The sequence below is a fragment of the Pseudopipra pipra genome, chromosome 2 (genome assembly GCF_036250125.1).
Source record: "Pseudopipra pipra isolate bDixPip1 chromosome 2, bDixPip1.hap1, whole genome shotgun sequence".
In the NCBI taxonomy this organism is placed as follows: Eukaryota; Metazoa; Chordata; class Aves; order Passeriformes; family Pipridae; genus Pseudopipra; species Pseudopipra pipra.
The window spans coordinates 61,093,555-61,110,406 of NC_087550.1; the positions used below are offsets into that span (position 1 = coordinate 61,093,555).

The 16,852-nt window shown below is 38.3% G+C and overlaps 2 protein-coding genes across 2 annotated transcripts in view; one reads left to right on the forward strand and one right to left on the reverse strand.

The window, feature by feature from the left end:
• GTF2F2 (general transcription factor IIF subunit 2) overlaps positions 1-16,852 on the forward strand; it is an 87,233-nt gene that overhangs the window by 26,076 nt on the left and 44,305 nt on the right. Inside the window, exon 6 of the mRNA XM_064645700.1 lies at positions 13,850-13,931. Within this exon, the coding sequence (XP_064501770.1) occupies positions 13,850-13,931 (82 nt within the window). The remainder of the gene's footprint in view (positions 1-13,849; positions 13,932-16,852) is intronic.
• Positions 1,897-3,303, reverse strand: KCTD4 (potassium channel tetramerization domain containing 4). The gene has a single exon (XM_064645701.1). It carries the CDS (start codon positions 3,123-3,125, stop codon positions 2,352-2,354), a length of 774 nt encoding a protein of 257 aa, XP_064501771.1. The 5' UTR covers positions 3,126-3,303; the 3' UTR covers positions 1,897-2,351.

Consider the following 16,852-nt stretch of genomic DNA (forward strand, 5'->3'; position numbering starts at 1 on the left):
TTTCAACTGCAATGACGTTTTAAATGTCAGTCAAAGATCCATTACAAACGAAGGTTATAACCACAAGCATTTAAGTGAAAATGGATGATTTGACATCCTAGGAGCAACAGCCTCCTCCACTTTGTGCTGATGCAGGGTGTGTATTTGACAGCACTGAGAGCGTGCTGCTTTAAAACTTGTAGATTCGTTATGGAGCTTTTTTAGACTGTCATGTCACTTTTTCTTGCTCATGTAGAGAATTGTGTCTACAAAGGCCTTTTCTTGTAATTGTTCTGTGTGATGGTGTTTCTTGATCTTGTCCTAGAAGATCAGAAGGATTTTGGATTTCTTTTAGGGGAGCTTTCGCATTTATTTTCACAGAAGTTCTACAGATTCTTAGAAGCACAATATTAGTGGTTATTGAGGATTTCTTTTTTAATATATCAATTAGAAAAGAACTTGGAGGGGGAGGAGAGAAGGATGGCACGTTGATGGCATATGTAAAGAATAGTATTTTACTATATTATACCTTTTGTTTGTAGATAGTTAATGCATTTGAACAAATTCAGAAAAGTTTTGGGATACATGGACAGTTCTTCAGCTTGTGTACCTGAAATGTAGAGCCATCTGATTTTTAGAGAGTTGAGTTTGGAAAAGTTCCACTTAGAACCACATCTTTTATGAACTGTAAGTCTGTACTGTGGGGACTGGATTAGAAAACTTGATCATTTCTAGACAGTGGATTCATTCTGAGGGAGTATTCTGGAGAGGTTGAATTTTCTCATTTGATGAAATCATACTGGAATATGGTTCAGTCACTGCTGCCTGGTCTGGAGTTGTGGAGTCCCCATCTTAGTTCATGTCTGGCAAGGAACCTAGTTAGCAACACTTGTTGTATGTTACAAGTGAAACAGTTTCATGTTGAAGGATAAATGGACCTTGCATTTATATTCGTAGTCGGTACTACTAAGGATTGATTTTTTTCCCTCTAAAATCCAAAACAAAACTCAACCTGTCTTGTGTTAGCTGTTTTTCTTGGTTGTCACTTCTACTATAGATTGTACTGCGTACTGTTGACATTCTTAGTATTTTTTCCTTTACAAAATTGATGTTTTGGGAGAACTACTTAGTTGGGTTTTTTATTTCTTTATTTTTTATTCTTTTTTTATTTTTTTTATTAGCATTTTACCTGAATTTTGGGTTCATATGAGCTGTGAATGATGATTGTGTTCAATGACAAACAAAGCTTAAACTTAGATTTAGTGAAGCTTTTTTTTTGCCTTTTGTGATAATTTTTCAGTTTGCTTTTGTGAAGTGACTGCTTTGTAATGCCTGTGGTTAAATTAGTTACAGTTGTTCTATAGAAGCTATTACAACTTTGTTTAAAATATAAATGAAAATATTTGATAAATAGTGGAGATGAGGAGAATGAAGGTTTATTCACTCTATTACTTAGAGTGAATAATCTTACATGCCAGCAGGTGGTCTATTCAAAACTGATAGTACTAGTTGCATTTAGTAAGCCACTGTGCAAAGCAAGGGCTCTGGTAATTGCCTGTCCTTATGAGCACAGATGATTGCTAGGAAATAGTGACTATAGCATTGTAGGATGTCATTACTGGAAACCTGTTACATTTAGCTTTATGTCAAATATTTTTATTAGCCATTTGATATGTATATATATAAGAAAATGTAGCATTCTGTGCAGATTGAACTCGTTTCCCATAATAGAATGAATCTCCCCCAGCATTATTTTGTTGGTTTACATCTTTTTGGCAATTGTTATTAGTGTAATAACATAGTATAAACTTGGTTGTGAGTTGAGAAATCATTTAAAATCAAGTTGATTAATTTTAAACTCTCTTGCAATCTTGTTTTTTGCAAATGCAGTACAATAGATTAGCATAAACACTAATGAACAGTCAAAATCATTTATTCCAGTTAAAATCCATTTTAAATTTGTTATAAGCAAAACATATTTTAAGCCTATTTATTATGTGAAAATACTGCCACTGCTGTTCAGCAGAGCAGTTAGGTGTATGCATGTTAGTCACACAGGTACATAAAAATTCAGCTAGACTCTGCTTGAAAGACAGCAGTGGGAAAACATATTACAAAGAGCACAAAGCATTCAATCTGTGTTTACAATGTTAACAGGTAATTTTTATTAAATTCAAACATAAAATTTTCATTCAGCTTAAGTAAGCCAGAGATAGATGTCATTATGAGATTTACATACCATTAGCTCACATCAGTTGATTAGCAGCTGAGCTCTGTGGTACAAGGCTAGTTAGATACATTATTTGTGATGCCAGGAGGCTGCAGCTGAAGGAGGTTTACTGGCTGCATGCCTGTGTCCTTTGCCTTTGTGATTACTTGATAAAATGCAGTGCATCACTGTGAACAATTGACCCTTTTGAGCAATCCAGACTGGTCAGCAGTCTAAATCCACATTTTAAAGCCGTCATTATAGCCTCAAACTTAAGAGTTTCCAAGGTGCAGACAAAGGTGTTATCCTCCTTCAGTACCAGTCGTGTACCATTTTCAGACTTTATGAAGTACTTGAATTGAATAATATTTGAAGATACTGAAAACTCTTCCGGAAATCCATCCAACCTACTTTTAGACACCAGTACAATTCTGGATTTTATTTTTGCAATGAAATCAGGAGCATTACAAAAGATTCTGAGTCCCTGTGAACGGTCGTGGCTGTCAGTTATTTCCAGGAAAGTAGTCTCTCGAGATGCTAGCTGTTCCTTCTCCCACCTTGATTTCACTGCATCCGAGAGTACCTTAAGCTGGAAAAATTCAGCTTCTTGTGCCAAAAGTTGATTTTCTCGAAACCCTTCTGGTAGAAGAAGTTCTCCATTTCGTAGGAAGTTGAGTATGTGTCTGAAAAGGAGTCCATCTCTGTCTATGAAGTAATGACCGTCTGCATCAAATGGACACATTATTCTTCCGTTTATGATCCCTTCCAGAAACGAATCAGGATACTTGGTTAGTGTCTGTTTTTGTGTGATATATAGATAACCACCAACATTCAGAGTAATCAGAGACGTTTTGTATTCCTTGTCTTGCTCAGAGCCTTCAGAGTTGCTGTTTTTTTCTTCGCATTCATTTTCCCTTCTGCTTGCTTTTTTCTCCATTATTGAAGCTGAGACAAAAAGCCAGCTATCCTGCTTTGTTCTTGTCAGCTTGTAAAGAGGATGTTTCTTTTTAAAAAGCACCTTTATTCAGCTCCGGAACGATGTTGGAATGGAAATGCTGCTAGCATTGCTCTGACTGCCAGCTTGGGTTTGCAGTAGGTGGCGTATCAGCTGTGTGTGCAGGGTGATAGCAGGAATATGACTGTAAAGGAGAATTTGCATTTAACTGTATAAGGGAAGAAGGGTATAACAGCTGTTTGTCTCCTTCTTTTCTTTAAGTCTTAAGAAGTTTACGTAGCTTCTGGGCTTATCCACAGAAATGCATACTACTGTTCTAAATGACACCTTATCTTTACTACTTAAGGATATATTTGTAGTATCAGCTAGCCAAATCATATTTAGTGCTTAAGGTGTTAAACAGATAGCTTCATTTATGTTTCAAGGATTTTAATTTTCACAAGGCCTCTTTTGACATTTTTTTTTTTGGTAATGAGTATAGTATCTGATGCATACAGCAGGACAATACTGAAAGGAAAGGTGTCCCTGTCTGTACAAGGGGGCTGTCATCTATGGAGTGTGTGCACATGCATGACACTCATTTATTGGACACGTGCACAGCAGTGAGATGTTTCCACAGAAGATACTCTGGAGGTGATGCTTAGGGCTTGTTGGTCTGACTGTTTTAAGTTTTTGGTGAAAGCTCTCATTTGCAGTCACAGGGAATATCCTCACCAACACAGGATATTCCAACAAGGAGCTGCAGCCTGATTAGGTTTTGCTTACTGCCTTTCTGTGTGCCACAGACAAAAACTGTTTTACAGGGGGTATTTACTATTTATATTTGTGATTGCTTTTAAGTCATCAAGACTGTCTAGCATCAGTTTGTTCTTTTTTGATAGAAAAACTGAGCTGCCCTGTGGAACAAAGGGTTAGTGTGCCTAGAGATAGCTTTGAACATCACATAACATTATAGCTTAGCAACACTTGAGTGCGGGGAGGCGAAACATCGTCGGAATCGAATGGCTGTCTTCCCTCCTGTGCTTTAAACCTCTCTCCCAGTTGCCTCTTAAAAAAAGGTTTCCCCTTTAAACATTTGCAGCTCGGAGCAGGAAAGGGAAAGCTCTCCACACATCTCTGTGTGCCTTTCCTTGGGGAAGCAGACGGGAGCCACAGCATGCATTCCCCAGCACAGGTGGAAGCAAACGCTTACCTTGGGCTAGATCTGGAGAGGAGGTCCCATCTTTTTCAAGATGGATTTTTCATTTTACAGGTAGATGTGTCCTGTTTTGCCTGATTAGCAGTGGAAAGGCAATTATTCTTATGTAAATTCTTCTGCTCTATTTCTAAATATTTCTACTGCTCCCACTGTCTCTAGGGCTGTTTATTGATACTGCAGGGTAATCACTATCATATTTTATTAATTGATAACTGAATCTAGCGCAAATAAATGCACTTTTTTTTTACTTTCTATTCTTCTTGCCAGGGTATCTCTAGCACTTACACACTAAATTTTTCTGCTGCTGTATGTGATATATTAAGCAGATATTATTCATTAGGTTTGATTTATCAGGAATTAGTCATGGTTTTGTTTTTAACTCTTTGATATGATGGATATGTTCATCATAACTTCAGTTGAAGGAATTTCAACCAGTTTCTAATTTTTAAGCATTTGGATTTTTTTTCAAAATTAAATCCTTTCATGGTTATTGAATTAATAATTGAGAAAATGAAAGAGCCAATTAGTTTCAAGTATGATTTTTTTTTTCTGTTACAGGAGACATCCATTCAAATTTAGTTTATTGTCAAGTAATGGAAAATTTACTTAATGGGCTTAGATCGGGCATAGCTACAGTATTAAACCATCTTATAGTCTGTTAAACTCTAAGAGAATGATTTCTGTGGTGCTTGCATCTTACACAGTGAACTTGAAATACTCTGAAGCTGAACTACGAGTGTCCTGGCACAGGTGAGCAGGAGTTTACAAGGAGAGCAGGGATTTGTAAAAGATAAGAAATTTTCCATGGCCAGTTAAGCTGTCTACACTTTAAGAGACAGAAGTTACAGAACAGTATCTGGTTACTTAAATTTTCATCATCTTCTCAGTGTTCTAACTCTTGCAGTTGAAATTTTCCACTTTGGTGAACGAGTTAGTATTCTTTGAAAGATCATGCAAAATCGTTCTAGTAGTTTGTATGATAAAATATTCAAAATGAATTTGATGTGGAAAATATACTCTGTGGAGTTCATGAATATTTACATTTAAACCTTTGAGACTTGAAAAATTTAGAGCTGCTGTAAAATTTTCATCACCACAAACCCGTGTAACTTTATTTCACTTCAGCTGACAGTCATCTGTGATACAAAATTAAAGCCTGGCATTTCTTGGTGAAAATGTTCCACTTTCTGTGCCATACTACAAGACTTTTCAAAAAACCGTGGTTATTCCTGTGCACTCAGTGATACATATGGTATTGTTGTGCTTGTAGTTTTAGTGGGGCGGTTTCATATAGCTCATTATTTTTTGAAGGTGTAGGTATGCTGGATTTCCTTTTTTCTGTCTTTTTGTCCATGCACTGGAAGATCATCCAGAAGTTCATTTTGGCAAAGATATGGAAGTATTTCTTGCAATCAAGCTCGAGACTTTGACCGTTTTTGTGCTTCGAGGGTCTTTTTTTGTTGTGTACCAGTGTGACAGCTGAGATATGCTAAATGCATCCCAGATCTTCCTTCCTTCCAGCTTGTATTGAGACAGAGTAACTTGTTGCTGGGTGCATTCCCTTGCTGTGAGTGAACTGTCTGTTTCTGCCCTATCCAGCTGAAGTGTCCCACTTGCCAATGTGTGTAGCTAGCAATCCTGAAATGACTGCTGCTTCACAGATTATCAGTGTCACCTGTATGCTGGGATTGGCCATTCAAGTAAGGAATAGTGCTGGAATCCAGCAATTGAAAGCATATTGTTTTGGTTCCATATTAAGCCAGAAAATATACTAAGCACCCTTACACACACTTAGGAGAGTGGCTGTAGTAGTACTCAGTTTCCAAGTTAGTCACCCTTTGGGTTGCACCAAAGGGCAATCCACAGAGCTTTTCAGTTTCTTCTCAGTCAGACAAGCCATCCTGGAGACAGTGAAAATGCAGTGCTGGTATTTATCACTTACATAGAAAAACAAAACCAAGGAGGAAGAGGCTAGCCTGCTGCTCCTCATTCTGCCCTACAAATTTCCTTTTGGAAAATAAGGTCACTCCCGCTCAGTTTCCACTCTCTTCCTGAACCTCCTGGTCTGGAAGCTTGAGCATGCCATGGAACTGAGAATTCAGGTCCAGAGCACACTACAGAAAAGTTGGTGCTTTACCAGTGTTTCAGCTTACCTATCCAAAGAGTACCAGCCTTATTGACAGTCTGCTGTCAGTGAAAATAACCTGGGTTACAGAAAACAGCTACTTTTATTTATTACAGTACAAAAGGGTATGAGGAGAAAACTCAGCTATAAGACACAGAGAATTTTAGATGTGTATTAGGAAGGCACGCTAATGAAATCCATTTGGGTTATTGAGGCAGCTTACTTGCCATTTAATGTCATAACACAGAAAATTGGCCAGGTCGTTGGACAATTAAACCATTCAGTAGCTCCTGTTTCACGATGTTGGTAGCATAGATATTCTCATTCCAGTTATATCTCCAGATGTTGATTAACAGCCATTGAAGCTGTTACGTAGTAACAGCTCTACATAGTAATTAAAATTGAAGATTTTCAAATCAGCAAGTCTGAAAAATTTGCATTCAAGTGATGGCTTAAGGTCCATCTGTTTTTTTTATTTTTCTAATTTTTATAAGTTTTATAAGTAGTTATAAGTAGGTTTTAGAAGCAGCAGCACTTATTCCCTTACCTTTAGCATAGTAACTACAACCCTTTTACCCCAATTCCCCATATCAAATATCCCCTGAATTCCTTTAGCAAATGTTTAGTCTCTTGTCAAGGTAGGCCTATTCTGTTTAGAGAACACTCATACTTTGGCCTAAACCGCAGAGTACAGTCAAGAACTAGATGACTATGTGCCCTCTGTACCCTGAAAAAGATGAAGAATGATGAAGAGAGGGTCTCAGAGACCCCAGACCCAGTTCCCAGGAGGCGTGACTGAGGGTGGACCAGGGCAAAAGCCGGGGTGGAAAATCTAGGATTGGACAGGCAGTATTATAAATTGTATTATAAATTGTACATCTATAACAGAGAGGCACGCTCGCATCTTGTAGCTTTATGCCTAGGCACAAATTAAATACTTTCCTTATCTCACCTTCAAAACTAAATTGTCTTGGAGTTTTTTTCTCCCTGAATTTTCTTTTAGGCATCAAAGAGTTTTCAAAGGGCTTTCTAAGAAACTATTCAGGTTGCTGTTGATATTTTTAATAATTTTAGAGCACTGCAGTGCTACAAGACTGGAAAAGCAAATGCTGTGCCAGTATTTGAAAGGTGAATTGGATGACACAGGTATTTAAATATGAAAAGGTACTGTATGAAAAACAATAAAACATCTGACTTGGAAATCAATCAGTTAAAAATTAAGGGAGAATAATATAATACTAATCAATATGGGTGGAGAGAAAATGGGTGGTGACAAATTTTTTTGCCCTCTTTTTTAGTTAGAATTTGTTCAGAAAAGCAGATGATGTTTTTTCTGTTAAATCTTGCAGTATGTTTCATTTGTCATTTTGTATTAGAATGTATACCATATTAGTTTTCCTATAATTTAGCTATACAAAAATTGTCTGCAGGCTTCAAACTGGGAAATGTTAAGTAGAGAATTATAACTCAAATGTTCCTGTGATTTGGTTCTTGGTCCTATGTTTTTTAGTGAGCGATCAAGAAAGAGATAGTTACTGGTGATCTTGGAGATTATACTGATGAGAGTGTAATCAGTAGGGTAGTATATTGCTGATGCAGAACCATTTGGATTGTTGGTTGGGATAGTATTTTAACATCACCAAATATGAAGTTTATATGCCCAGGAATACACCCTAGACAGGGCTTGCAGTGTATATGTTTGCAGGAGAGTTAGGGCAGAGGCTCTGATCTATATATAATACATCACTGGCAACTGAGCATAAGGTCATTTTTCTGTGCAGTGGTCAGTAAAACAAATGTAGGATGCATCCTTGGATTCCTAAATAAGGGAATGCCAAGTGAAGACCGGGTGATCCTCTTCTCTAGTTGCATAGCTGCTAGGGAAGGGTGGTCTGAGAAGGGCACCAGCTTTGAGGCAACCTTTTGAATGCAAGAGAGGTGCCATAAAATGCCTTTAGTCTGTAAGAGCAGAGCTTAGGTCTAGTGTAGAAGGGGGCTATTCCATGTCCAGCCAACACATGTAGTAGCTGGGAAGCTGCACAGCAGTTTAAGTGAGCAGAATGGACTTCCAGGGCTTCCAGCTTGGGTGCTGGTGTGCTGGTTTTGGCTGGGGTAGAGTTAACTTTCTTCACAGTGGTTGTTATGAGGCTGTGTTTTGGATTTGTGCTGAACACAAGGTCGATAATATAGAGGGGTTTTTTTTATTGCTGAGCAGGGCTTACACAGAGCCAAGACCTTTTGTGCTCTTCATACTGCCACGCTGGCAAGGAAGTTGTGGGTGCATGAGAGGCTGGGAGGAGACACAGCCAGGACAGGTGACCCAAACTGACCAAGGGGATATTCCAGACCATATGACATCACGCTTATATATGTAAACTGTGGGAAAGAAGGAGGAAAGGGGGAACGTTTGGAGTGATGGTGTTTATCTTGCCAAGTAACTGTTGTGTGTGATGGGGCCCTGCTCTCTTGGGGATGGCTGAACACCTGCCTGCACGTGGGAAGCAGCAAACTAGTTCCTTGTTTCGCTTTGCTTGTGTGTGTAGCTTTTGTTTTCCCTATGAAACTGTCTTTACATCAACCCACAAGTTTCCTGTCTTTTACCCTTCTGATTCTGTCTCTAATCCTGCTGGTGGGGGAGTGAGTGAGTGGCTGCGTGGGGCTTGGTTGCTGGCTGGGGTTAAACCATGACAGTCCTTTTTGGTGCCTAATGTGAGGCTCAAAGGGTTTGACACAATGACAAATTTGATGGGAATGTGCTAGATTGAATTTATCACTTAGTGGTGTTCAGCTAGAAATGAGTGGGCTCATGCTCAGTCTGTGGGGCTTGGTTGCTGACTGGGTTTAAACCATGACAGCTGGGAAGCAACAGCCCAGCTTCTACCAGTCGAGGAGCTGGAAGCACATGTGCCCATAGCCTGTCCTTACTGTACTTTCATCTGCTTTTTACCGCTGCCTGAGAACCATGCATACTGAGTAAGGTATTCATCTCCTTCTTCCTTGGCACTGCCCACAAAGTGAAGGAGTTGGTAAAGGACCAGATCCTGTCCCACATGCTGTCAAGTCTGGCTGTGATAGACAACGTCTCAGGAGAGACATTCATGAACTGAACTTTTTCAGGCCAATAAGAATGATTAAGAAGCTGAAAAATTGGCATAATGGAAGATTCAAGGAAACATGATTTATTTTTATTAGGCTTGATAAAGGTGAAGAGTACATAAATGCATGGATGGGCAGAAATGCTTTCCTAGCAGGCTCTTCAACCTAGCAGTCAATGGCCTAATAAGACACAGTGGCTGGAAATTGGAGCTGAGTGCAGTCAAATAGAAGACTGATACATTAAAATCTCCAAGTCAGCCCATCTCTCTCTAAAAACTCCAACAATCTAATCTGTATCAGACCATATTCTGCACAATTTCAGTAAATTTCTTTCATGCCTGTTTGTGAAAATTGCCTTAAATGCTTTTACCGCATTCTGTTCATTTGATAATGATTGTCAGCAGGACTTGAAGCTGGAATCAACATCTCCCCAGCATATCTCTCGATCGTCTCACTGAGACAGCAGTTGAAATTACTTTTTGACTTAGCACCAGGGCGTTTGGGCAGGGACATCAGGGTGAGTGTGCAGTTGGCAGCTAACGATGAAGCTATGGGTCACGTAGACCAGCCTGTTGGGAGCTGCACTGACTGTGTATTTGTACCTGCCATCCCATTTAGGGCAACTGAGAGCATAAGACACTTGGGAAAATGTTTTATTTTCCCTTCTCATCACTGATCTTAGTTAGTCTTCCAGACCTATTTATTTATCTTGTACTATCTGCATTAATTTGAGTAGGTATTTTTAAGAGGGAATTGCCACTTTCATGCCTTATTCATCTGTTACCTTCTAGGCTGATGTGACTATGGAAATGCCAAGGCAGATGTGTAGCACTTTGGATGTTTTCCAGTGCAGCTGTGGTCCTGCAACAGGAGAAGACAGACTCAAGTCTCTGAATTTGAGTTTGGTGAATGAAGGCTGAGTGGGCTGCAAAGATAGTAAAAACTGTATTCCCCCACTACAATCTTGTATCAAGAGGTTTGCATGTGTCTTTGCAGATTTATTCTGCTAGACTCTCTGGGTATGTTAAAATCCTTAAGAGGGTCCAGGGAAAATGGGACATAAACCTTGGCTTTTGGACAGTGGTTGAGCTTAGACATCAGACAAACTTAGCTGCAAGGCAGTGTTCTTGTGGACTGTGGACAGCCTCGTACTGTGAGGCCATTGGAACATTTGATCTGGATTCGACTGCAGAAGTCAATCTGGATCAGTGGTAATTAAAAGAGGGTATTAGCCTAGACATCGAAGAGGAGATATCCAGAGAAGTCGTGGATGCCACATCCCTGACAGTGTTCAAGGCCAGGTTGGATGTGGCTTTGAGCAACCTGGTCTAGTGGAAGGTGTCCCTGTCCATGGCATTGGGGTCGGAACTAAGTGATTTTTAAGGTCCCTTCCAACCCCAACCATTTTGTGATTCTATGATAATACTGAGAATAAACATGCTTAATTGGCAGGTTCATTTCCTAAATAGTTGGTATGGGGGAGCTCTCTGCTTTACCTATCCTAATCCTTAAAACTTAAAAATAATTCGAAAATTCTGCAAGGCGCAGGGAGATTGATGGTGACATGTCAGTGTTCAGGCAGCTGGGATGGATGGCTCAGATGAATATAGGTTAACAAGCCTTGAACCTGTGCCAGAGAAACTAGTGGAAAAATTGTTATGGAGTTCAAGAGGTAGATAAGATTGGAAATAACGCAAATGCTAGCAAACATGGCTTTATACAAGGGTTTTCTGGTCAAACAAACCTAATTTTGTTTATTTGTTTATTTTGAAGATTGTGAGTTTAAAGTAGCAGCATGTTTGCAGCCTGCTTAGCATTTCATATTGCACATAGAGTCTTGTGACATTCCGATTTATGTATAAAAAAAAATCAGCAAACACAGAACAAGATGAAAAACTGACAGTTATCAGAAAGTAATTATGAATAGGAAGCCACGGGGGTTGTAGTTTGAAGGGCTTCCTCCAGGATTAGCGAGGAGGATGGTAGTGGTAAGTGAGAATCACTGCTTATAAAATGTCATGATTGACACAAATGGTGGTCAGACAGTGAATAGCTATGACAGGACTGTCACAGTGTGACTGGGATCGCTTAATTCACAGAGTCTGCCAAAGGCAATTATACCCCTAGGAACTGGGAATGCAGAACACGTAGATAAAATGTGAGGTTAGAAAATACTCAAAGTAGTTGTGTTAGTAATATAATAGCCAGTCAGCTCCGTAAATCCTCAGATCTTGATTTTTAGAGACAAACTGATCTTAACACAGTTTAGCCATCTAAACATGAAGTGGTCATGGGACACAGACACCACTGTCCTGCCCCAGCCCCCCAAAACCAAACCCCAAAAAAACACAACAAAAAAAATCCAACACAAGGCAGATCACTGAATTCTAAAAGAAGTGGGACCGATTTTCGTTCAGCAGTCTCCCTTCCTCCCTTTCTCAGCTGAATTCAGAGATTGAATTGAGATGGCTGAAGTGAGGTGAGAGAAATTCCAGCTCCTGTATCTGTTATTTAACCTCCATATATGTTTTTTGTAAGATCAGTACAATAGTATTATATCTGGTTTCTTGTCTCTGTATTCAACTTCATTTCAAGATTGAACAAGATGCAAATAAGAAACCCAAAATTGATTTAAGTGTGCCATAAATGCCTTGTGATGAGATAATGCATGGGCTTAAATTACTTCATTTATTGAAAAGATGGTTGAGAAATGATTTGATTGCTATGTATAAGTACTTTCAAAGGGAGAAAACACCAGGTACTGAAAGGCTCTTTATGATTGTATAGAGAGTCATAAGAAGAACCAACTGCTAGAAGCTGGAGTCAAATTCTTATTAGAAATTAAGCAGCAATATTAGTATGACTAGCCACAAGGTTCTGTAGAGAAGAAAGACAATAAAATTTTTCTATCTGTAATACATAGGAAGTCAGGCAAATTTGCCAAGTTGTCTCTCCTGACCATAAACCTAGGAATCTGCAAAACCAGAAGTGTTTTAATACAAATTTTCTTTCTTTCATTCAAAACTATCTGAAAAAAATATGGCATTCTTATTCCCTTCAAGGATTACCAAGAAATTTTAGATTAAATCATTTTAAAATACATGATGTTGGAGTAATTGCTCTCTGCGTTATTCAGGGAGAGCAGACTTAGATTTGCAGATGTAGTAATATTTCAGTCTATAAGGTAATAGAAAAATCAGAGGCGTCTCAGAGTGCCTTGTGTTACTTGGCATCAGTACATCTAAGCATTTCTGTTATCTTTTGTGTTGCCAACTGAAAGTGACAATGGCAATGTGGTGCCCTACCCCAACAGCAAGACAAGACTCTCTGTTGGAAAGACATTTTAAAGAGCGAGAGCTAATGAAGCCGTTAAAGCTCACTGTTTGTTGTATGGCAAGGCTGTTCCAGAGGTGTTTGTTTTACATATATTGTACTGGCGATGTCCAAAAGAGAGGAACAAATTGACAGGCTCTCCCCTCCCCCCCCATCATTGTGCATTAGAACATTGTAGTAGAGATGCAGGTGTTTGCCCACCATCACTTCTCTCTTCCTTTCCACATCAAGTTGCTTTTAATTTTTGGGCTTCCCCACCTTTATTGAGTAGGCTGTTACTGCTCTGTTAGTCATCATCGCTTTAGGCAGAAAGGTGGTCTCGTTGGATAACAGCGACTGTCACGGAGGTGACTGTACAGAGACAAGTATTAGCTAAAATACATGTTCGTGATGTCCTAGGTTATTCACTGAAAGTTTTTATTTCTTTTTCCTGAGTGTTAGCATATGTTGTTCCTTTAGTGAATTTTTTTTTATATTGTAGTAAGATGAAAATGTGTTACTCTTTTCCCGAGGATAGGAATAAAATGAACTTTCATTTTACTGTCCACTAATTTTGGATACTTGATAATTGATTCTCTTTGTACATTATGTTTTTATAGTCACTGACTATATTCATTGCACATTTCCAGAAAGCAGTTCCTAGATAATCAGAGTGCAACATCTAGAGAAAGGAGTTGCCACTTCTTACTTCAAATTCGATCTTTGTGTTTCATTCTTAATATATAAAACATCTGAAGGCAAAATAAGGAAGTCTAGAGTATACCAACTGTGCAAACATGTTTTTCCTGCTTATTTCTTTGGTGTCTAAATATCAGATATTTTAGAACTTTATTTGAGAACTTATAATTACATTTTATTTAGTAAATTCTAACTTAGTGAAAAATAATTCAAATTTTGACCATGTTGGTGACACTCATTTTAATGTCCAGTTTTGCTTGTTTTTTTTCATTTTAGATAAACTTGCCTTGGAAGGAATAGTGGTGCAACGTGCTGAATGCAGACCTGCAGCTAGTGAAAATTATATGAAGCTGAAAAGGTAGGAGTGTTTCATTACGAATGGATATGTGATATCCGACTTTGATGCTTTTATTATTGCCTTACTAGGGATGGATGACTTCAGTATTATCATGGTCTTACTTCACATTTATACAGGATTGGAACTGGTCTTGCTTTTGGGGTGGATTTACAGTAGGGAGGGAATGAAGGCTGGCGTGGGACTTGTACCTCCCTCTGATTTTGTCTGATGGGATGATGCAGACCTCTCTGTCCTATCATAGGCAAAACTCTTACTAGAGCACATGCTGTGCCTCTTCATACCTGAACATATGAATGTATGATTATATTCAAATATGATTGAAGCTGAATTTCCTGAAGACTTAAAGGTTTACATTGGTCTGTTCAGGACACACTTCTTGAGTATGGGTTTTGCTGTGGATCGTCCAAGTTTAATTCCACTTAATACTGTGCCATGTTAGACAAAAAGAATCTCTGAAAAGATATTTAAAATGTCCAAAATAGGAAAGAGTTTGTGGAGAAGTGCTGGACATAAACTGGCATGCTTACTAGAAAAGGTAATGACTGAAAGTATCAGAAGTGGTATGGAAACCACAACACATACATTTAAAAAAAGTCATTTAGTGACTTCTAAAAAGTTCAGCAGATATGTCTAGAATTGTGATACATGTGATTCATGTATCCTATGGATAATTAACTTTATGATGTTCTCTAGTAATAAATCAGATTTGGGATTGAAATGTGCATTGTATTAAGTGCTTCTTTATATATATTAAGCATGTGAGTTTTCATTAAGTCACCCTTTTGTACTGTGAGTTTGTTGTAAATAGAGAAATTCAAAGCAGGACATTTCAGGAAAAGAATCATGTGTGACTAGTTTTAGAATTGTCAAAAGAAATGCTGAAAAGGCAAAGCGATGTTTTTCTCTAATTCCCGATCTGTTTTCTATGTATCATATACATTTTCAGTATCTTATGTTTTATTAACCTCCTCTGTCATCTAAATTGCTCCAGTGTTTCCTTATTGCATTCATTCATTTTCGAGACTTTATGTTCTAGCCGTTGGCCAATCAGTACCATAAGTTTGTTCCTGTGCAGTGAACTGCTTCATTTCAGACTGAGTTTTGTGATTGCTATCATGGTTTTTGTCATCAGGGGGAAATGGAGTATGAGGCGAACGTGATGGTGGCAGAAAAGGACTCATTTCAATCTGGCAATTTTAAGTATACATGAATATAATCTGTGGGATGTATTTGCTTCATAATTGTTCTAATTACAGGTTTCCCGATCCAAGTGCTTTTTTGCATTTTGCACATAGTTGATCAGATAAGCTGCTTCTGGGAAGGCCTCAGCAGGAGACTGAAACAGAACTGATAGCTTTAATTATGTGCTACCCAAACTTTGAATTTTTCAGCATTCTGCTTTCTGTCTCACATGCATGCAGCCCCTCCTGGTATTCAATTTTGTCATGTTCAACTCCTATAGGAGCAACAGAAGTACAAACATGAAGGCAGATTTTGTGTTTGATATTGTTGTTTTTCCTTTCCTGCAGAAAAATTGTCAGGCTGTGTATGCCTACTTTCTAGTTTTCCATGTTCGTAAAGATTTTTTGCCTTTTACCAAGAAGTTTTAAAAAAAGTAATCTGATCTGTTGGGAATCAGCATGAGATTTAGCAGATCTAGCAGTCACAGCTTCAGAAGAAATTGGGTTTTGTCCAAATACTGTGTCTGGTATTTGAGTAGTAGGATCGAATTTTTCACTCCCTTTACGCTCTCCCACCCTCAACATGCTGCAGTCTGTATTTGTGCATAAAAAAGGGTGACAGTATTAAAGATAAAACACATAAGTTACACAACCATGTTATATTAAACCATTTTATTCATTTTTCTGTTTACTGTTGTGCTTTATATGAGACAGACTCTCCAAAGATGAACTTTATAATATTGACAGAACAGCAAGTCTATTGTGTAGGCTTTAAGTGTTACAATATTAAGTTGAGTTGGGGAGGAAATAAAATTAAAAGATAAATACAGTTGCTTCAAACTTTTAAGATCTAGAAAATGAAGTTAAGCTGCACGCTCTCAACAGCTGTAATCGTTTGTTTTCTGAGAGCTAGCAATGACCAAAAAAGATTATATATCTCCTGGTATTAAATGCAGATATGGATCCTGTCTATTTTACCATCTTTATCTGGGTCAACAAGATCAGCTGATGGATGCATGGTATTTGATTTCCCTGCTGCTCAATAGAGTTTCAGTGAGAGGACAAAGCAATGGTCTTGTGATGCAGTTGCCAGCAGTTAGGTGGGAGAGAAGTGTGACATGTGGGTTTGAGGATGAATAATGAAAACACAGAAATTGGTGAAACGTGTGAGTGAAAGTGTTATCGAGTGTAGTAGCTGGGAGAGGTTTTTCCCCAAGAAGCAGCTTTTGATATGATTACAGGAAGGCTGTAGATGGCTGATGTTCACAACACTTTGAATACAAGGTACAAATGTGTGTCTAGGGATAACTAGCTGGAAAGGTAAAATAAAGGTTATGTGACCTTCACTTGGTGTTTTCTATTTTGGAAATTTTGTTTTTGGCAGATTTATTTAATTTTTTTCAATTTTCCTGAACTTTAAGTTCTAGAAGGAGAACAAATACCATGAAACTCCTGCAATCCTGCAGGAGTAAAGCTTTGTGCTGTTGAATTTCCTAGAAAATTTTTATTAGCAATGTATTTGTTCTTTGTAACAGCTTAATGATTAGTTATACATTTGCAATTACTGCTGCTGATGCTATTGAGGCTAGCTGGAAAATAATGTGTGGTTTCCAAGCACCTGTCCTGATTTCTGTCTTGTGGGAGTGGATCTCATGATCCCATTTAAAATATTTTGACTGTGTGGGGGGAAAAAATGAGCAGTCTATTCCCAGCTGCAGACAGTTTTACTGTGCAGTGGTC

Coding starts and splice junctions, on each gene's coding strand:
- KCTD4 (XM_064645701.1), bottom strand. CDS start 3,125: ATGGAGAAAAAAGCAAGCAGAAGGGAAAATGAATGCGAAGAAAAAAAC.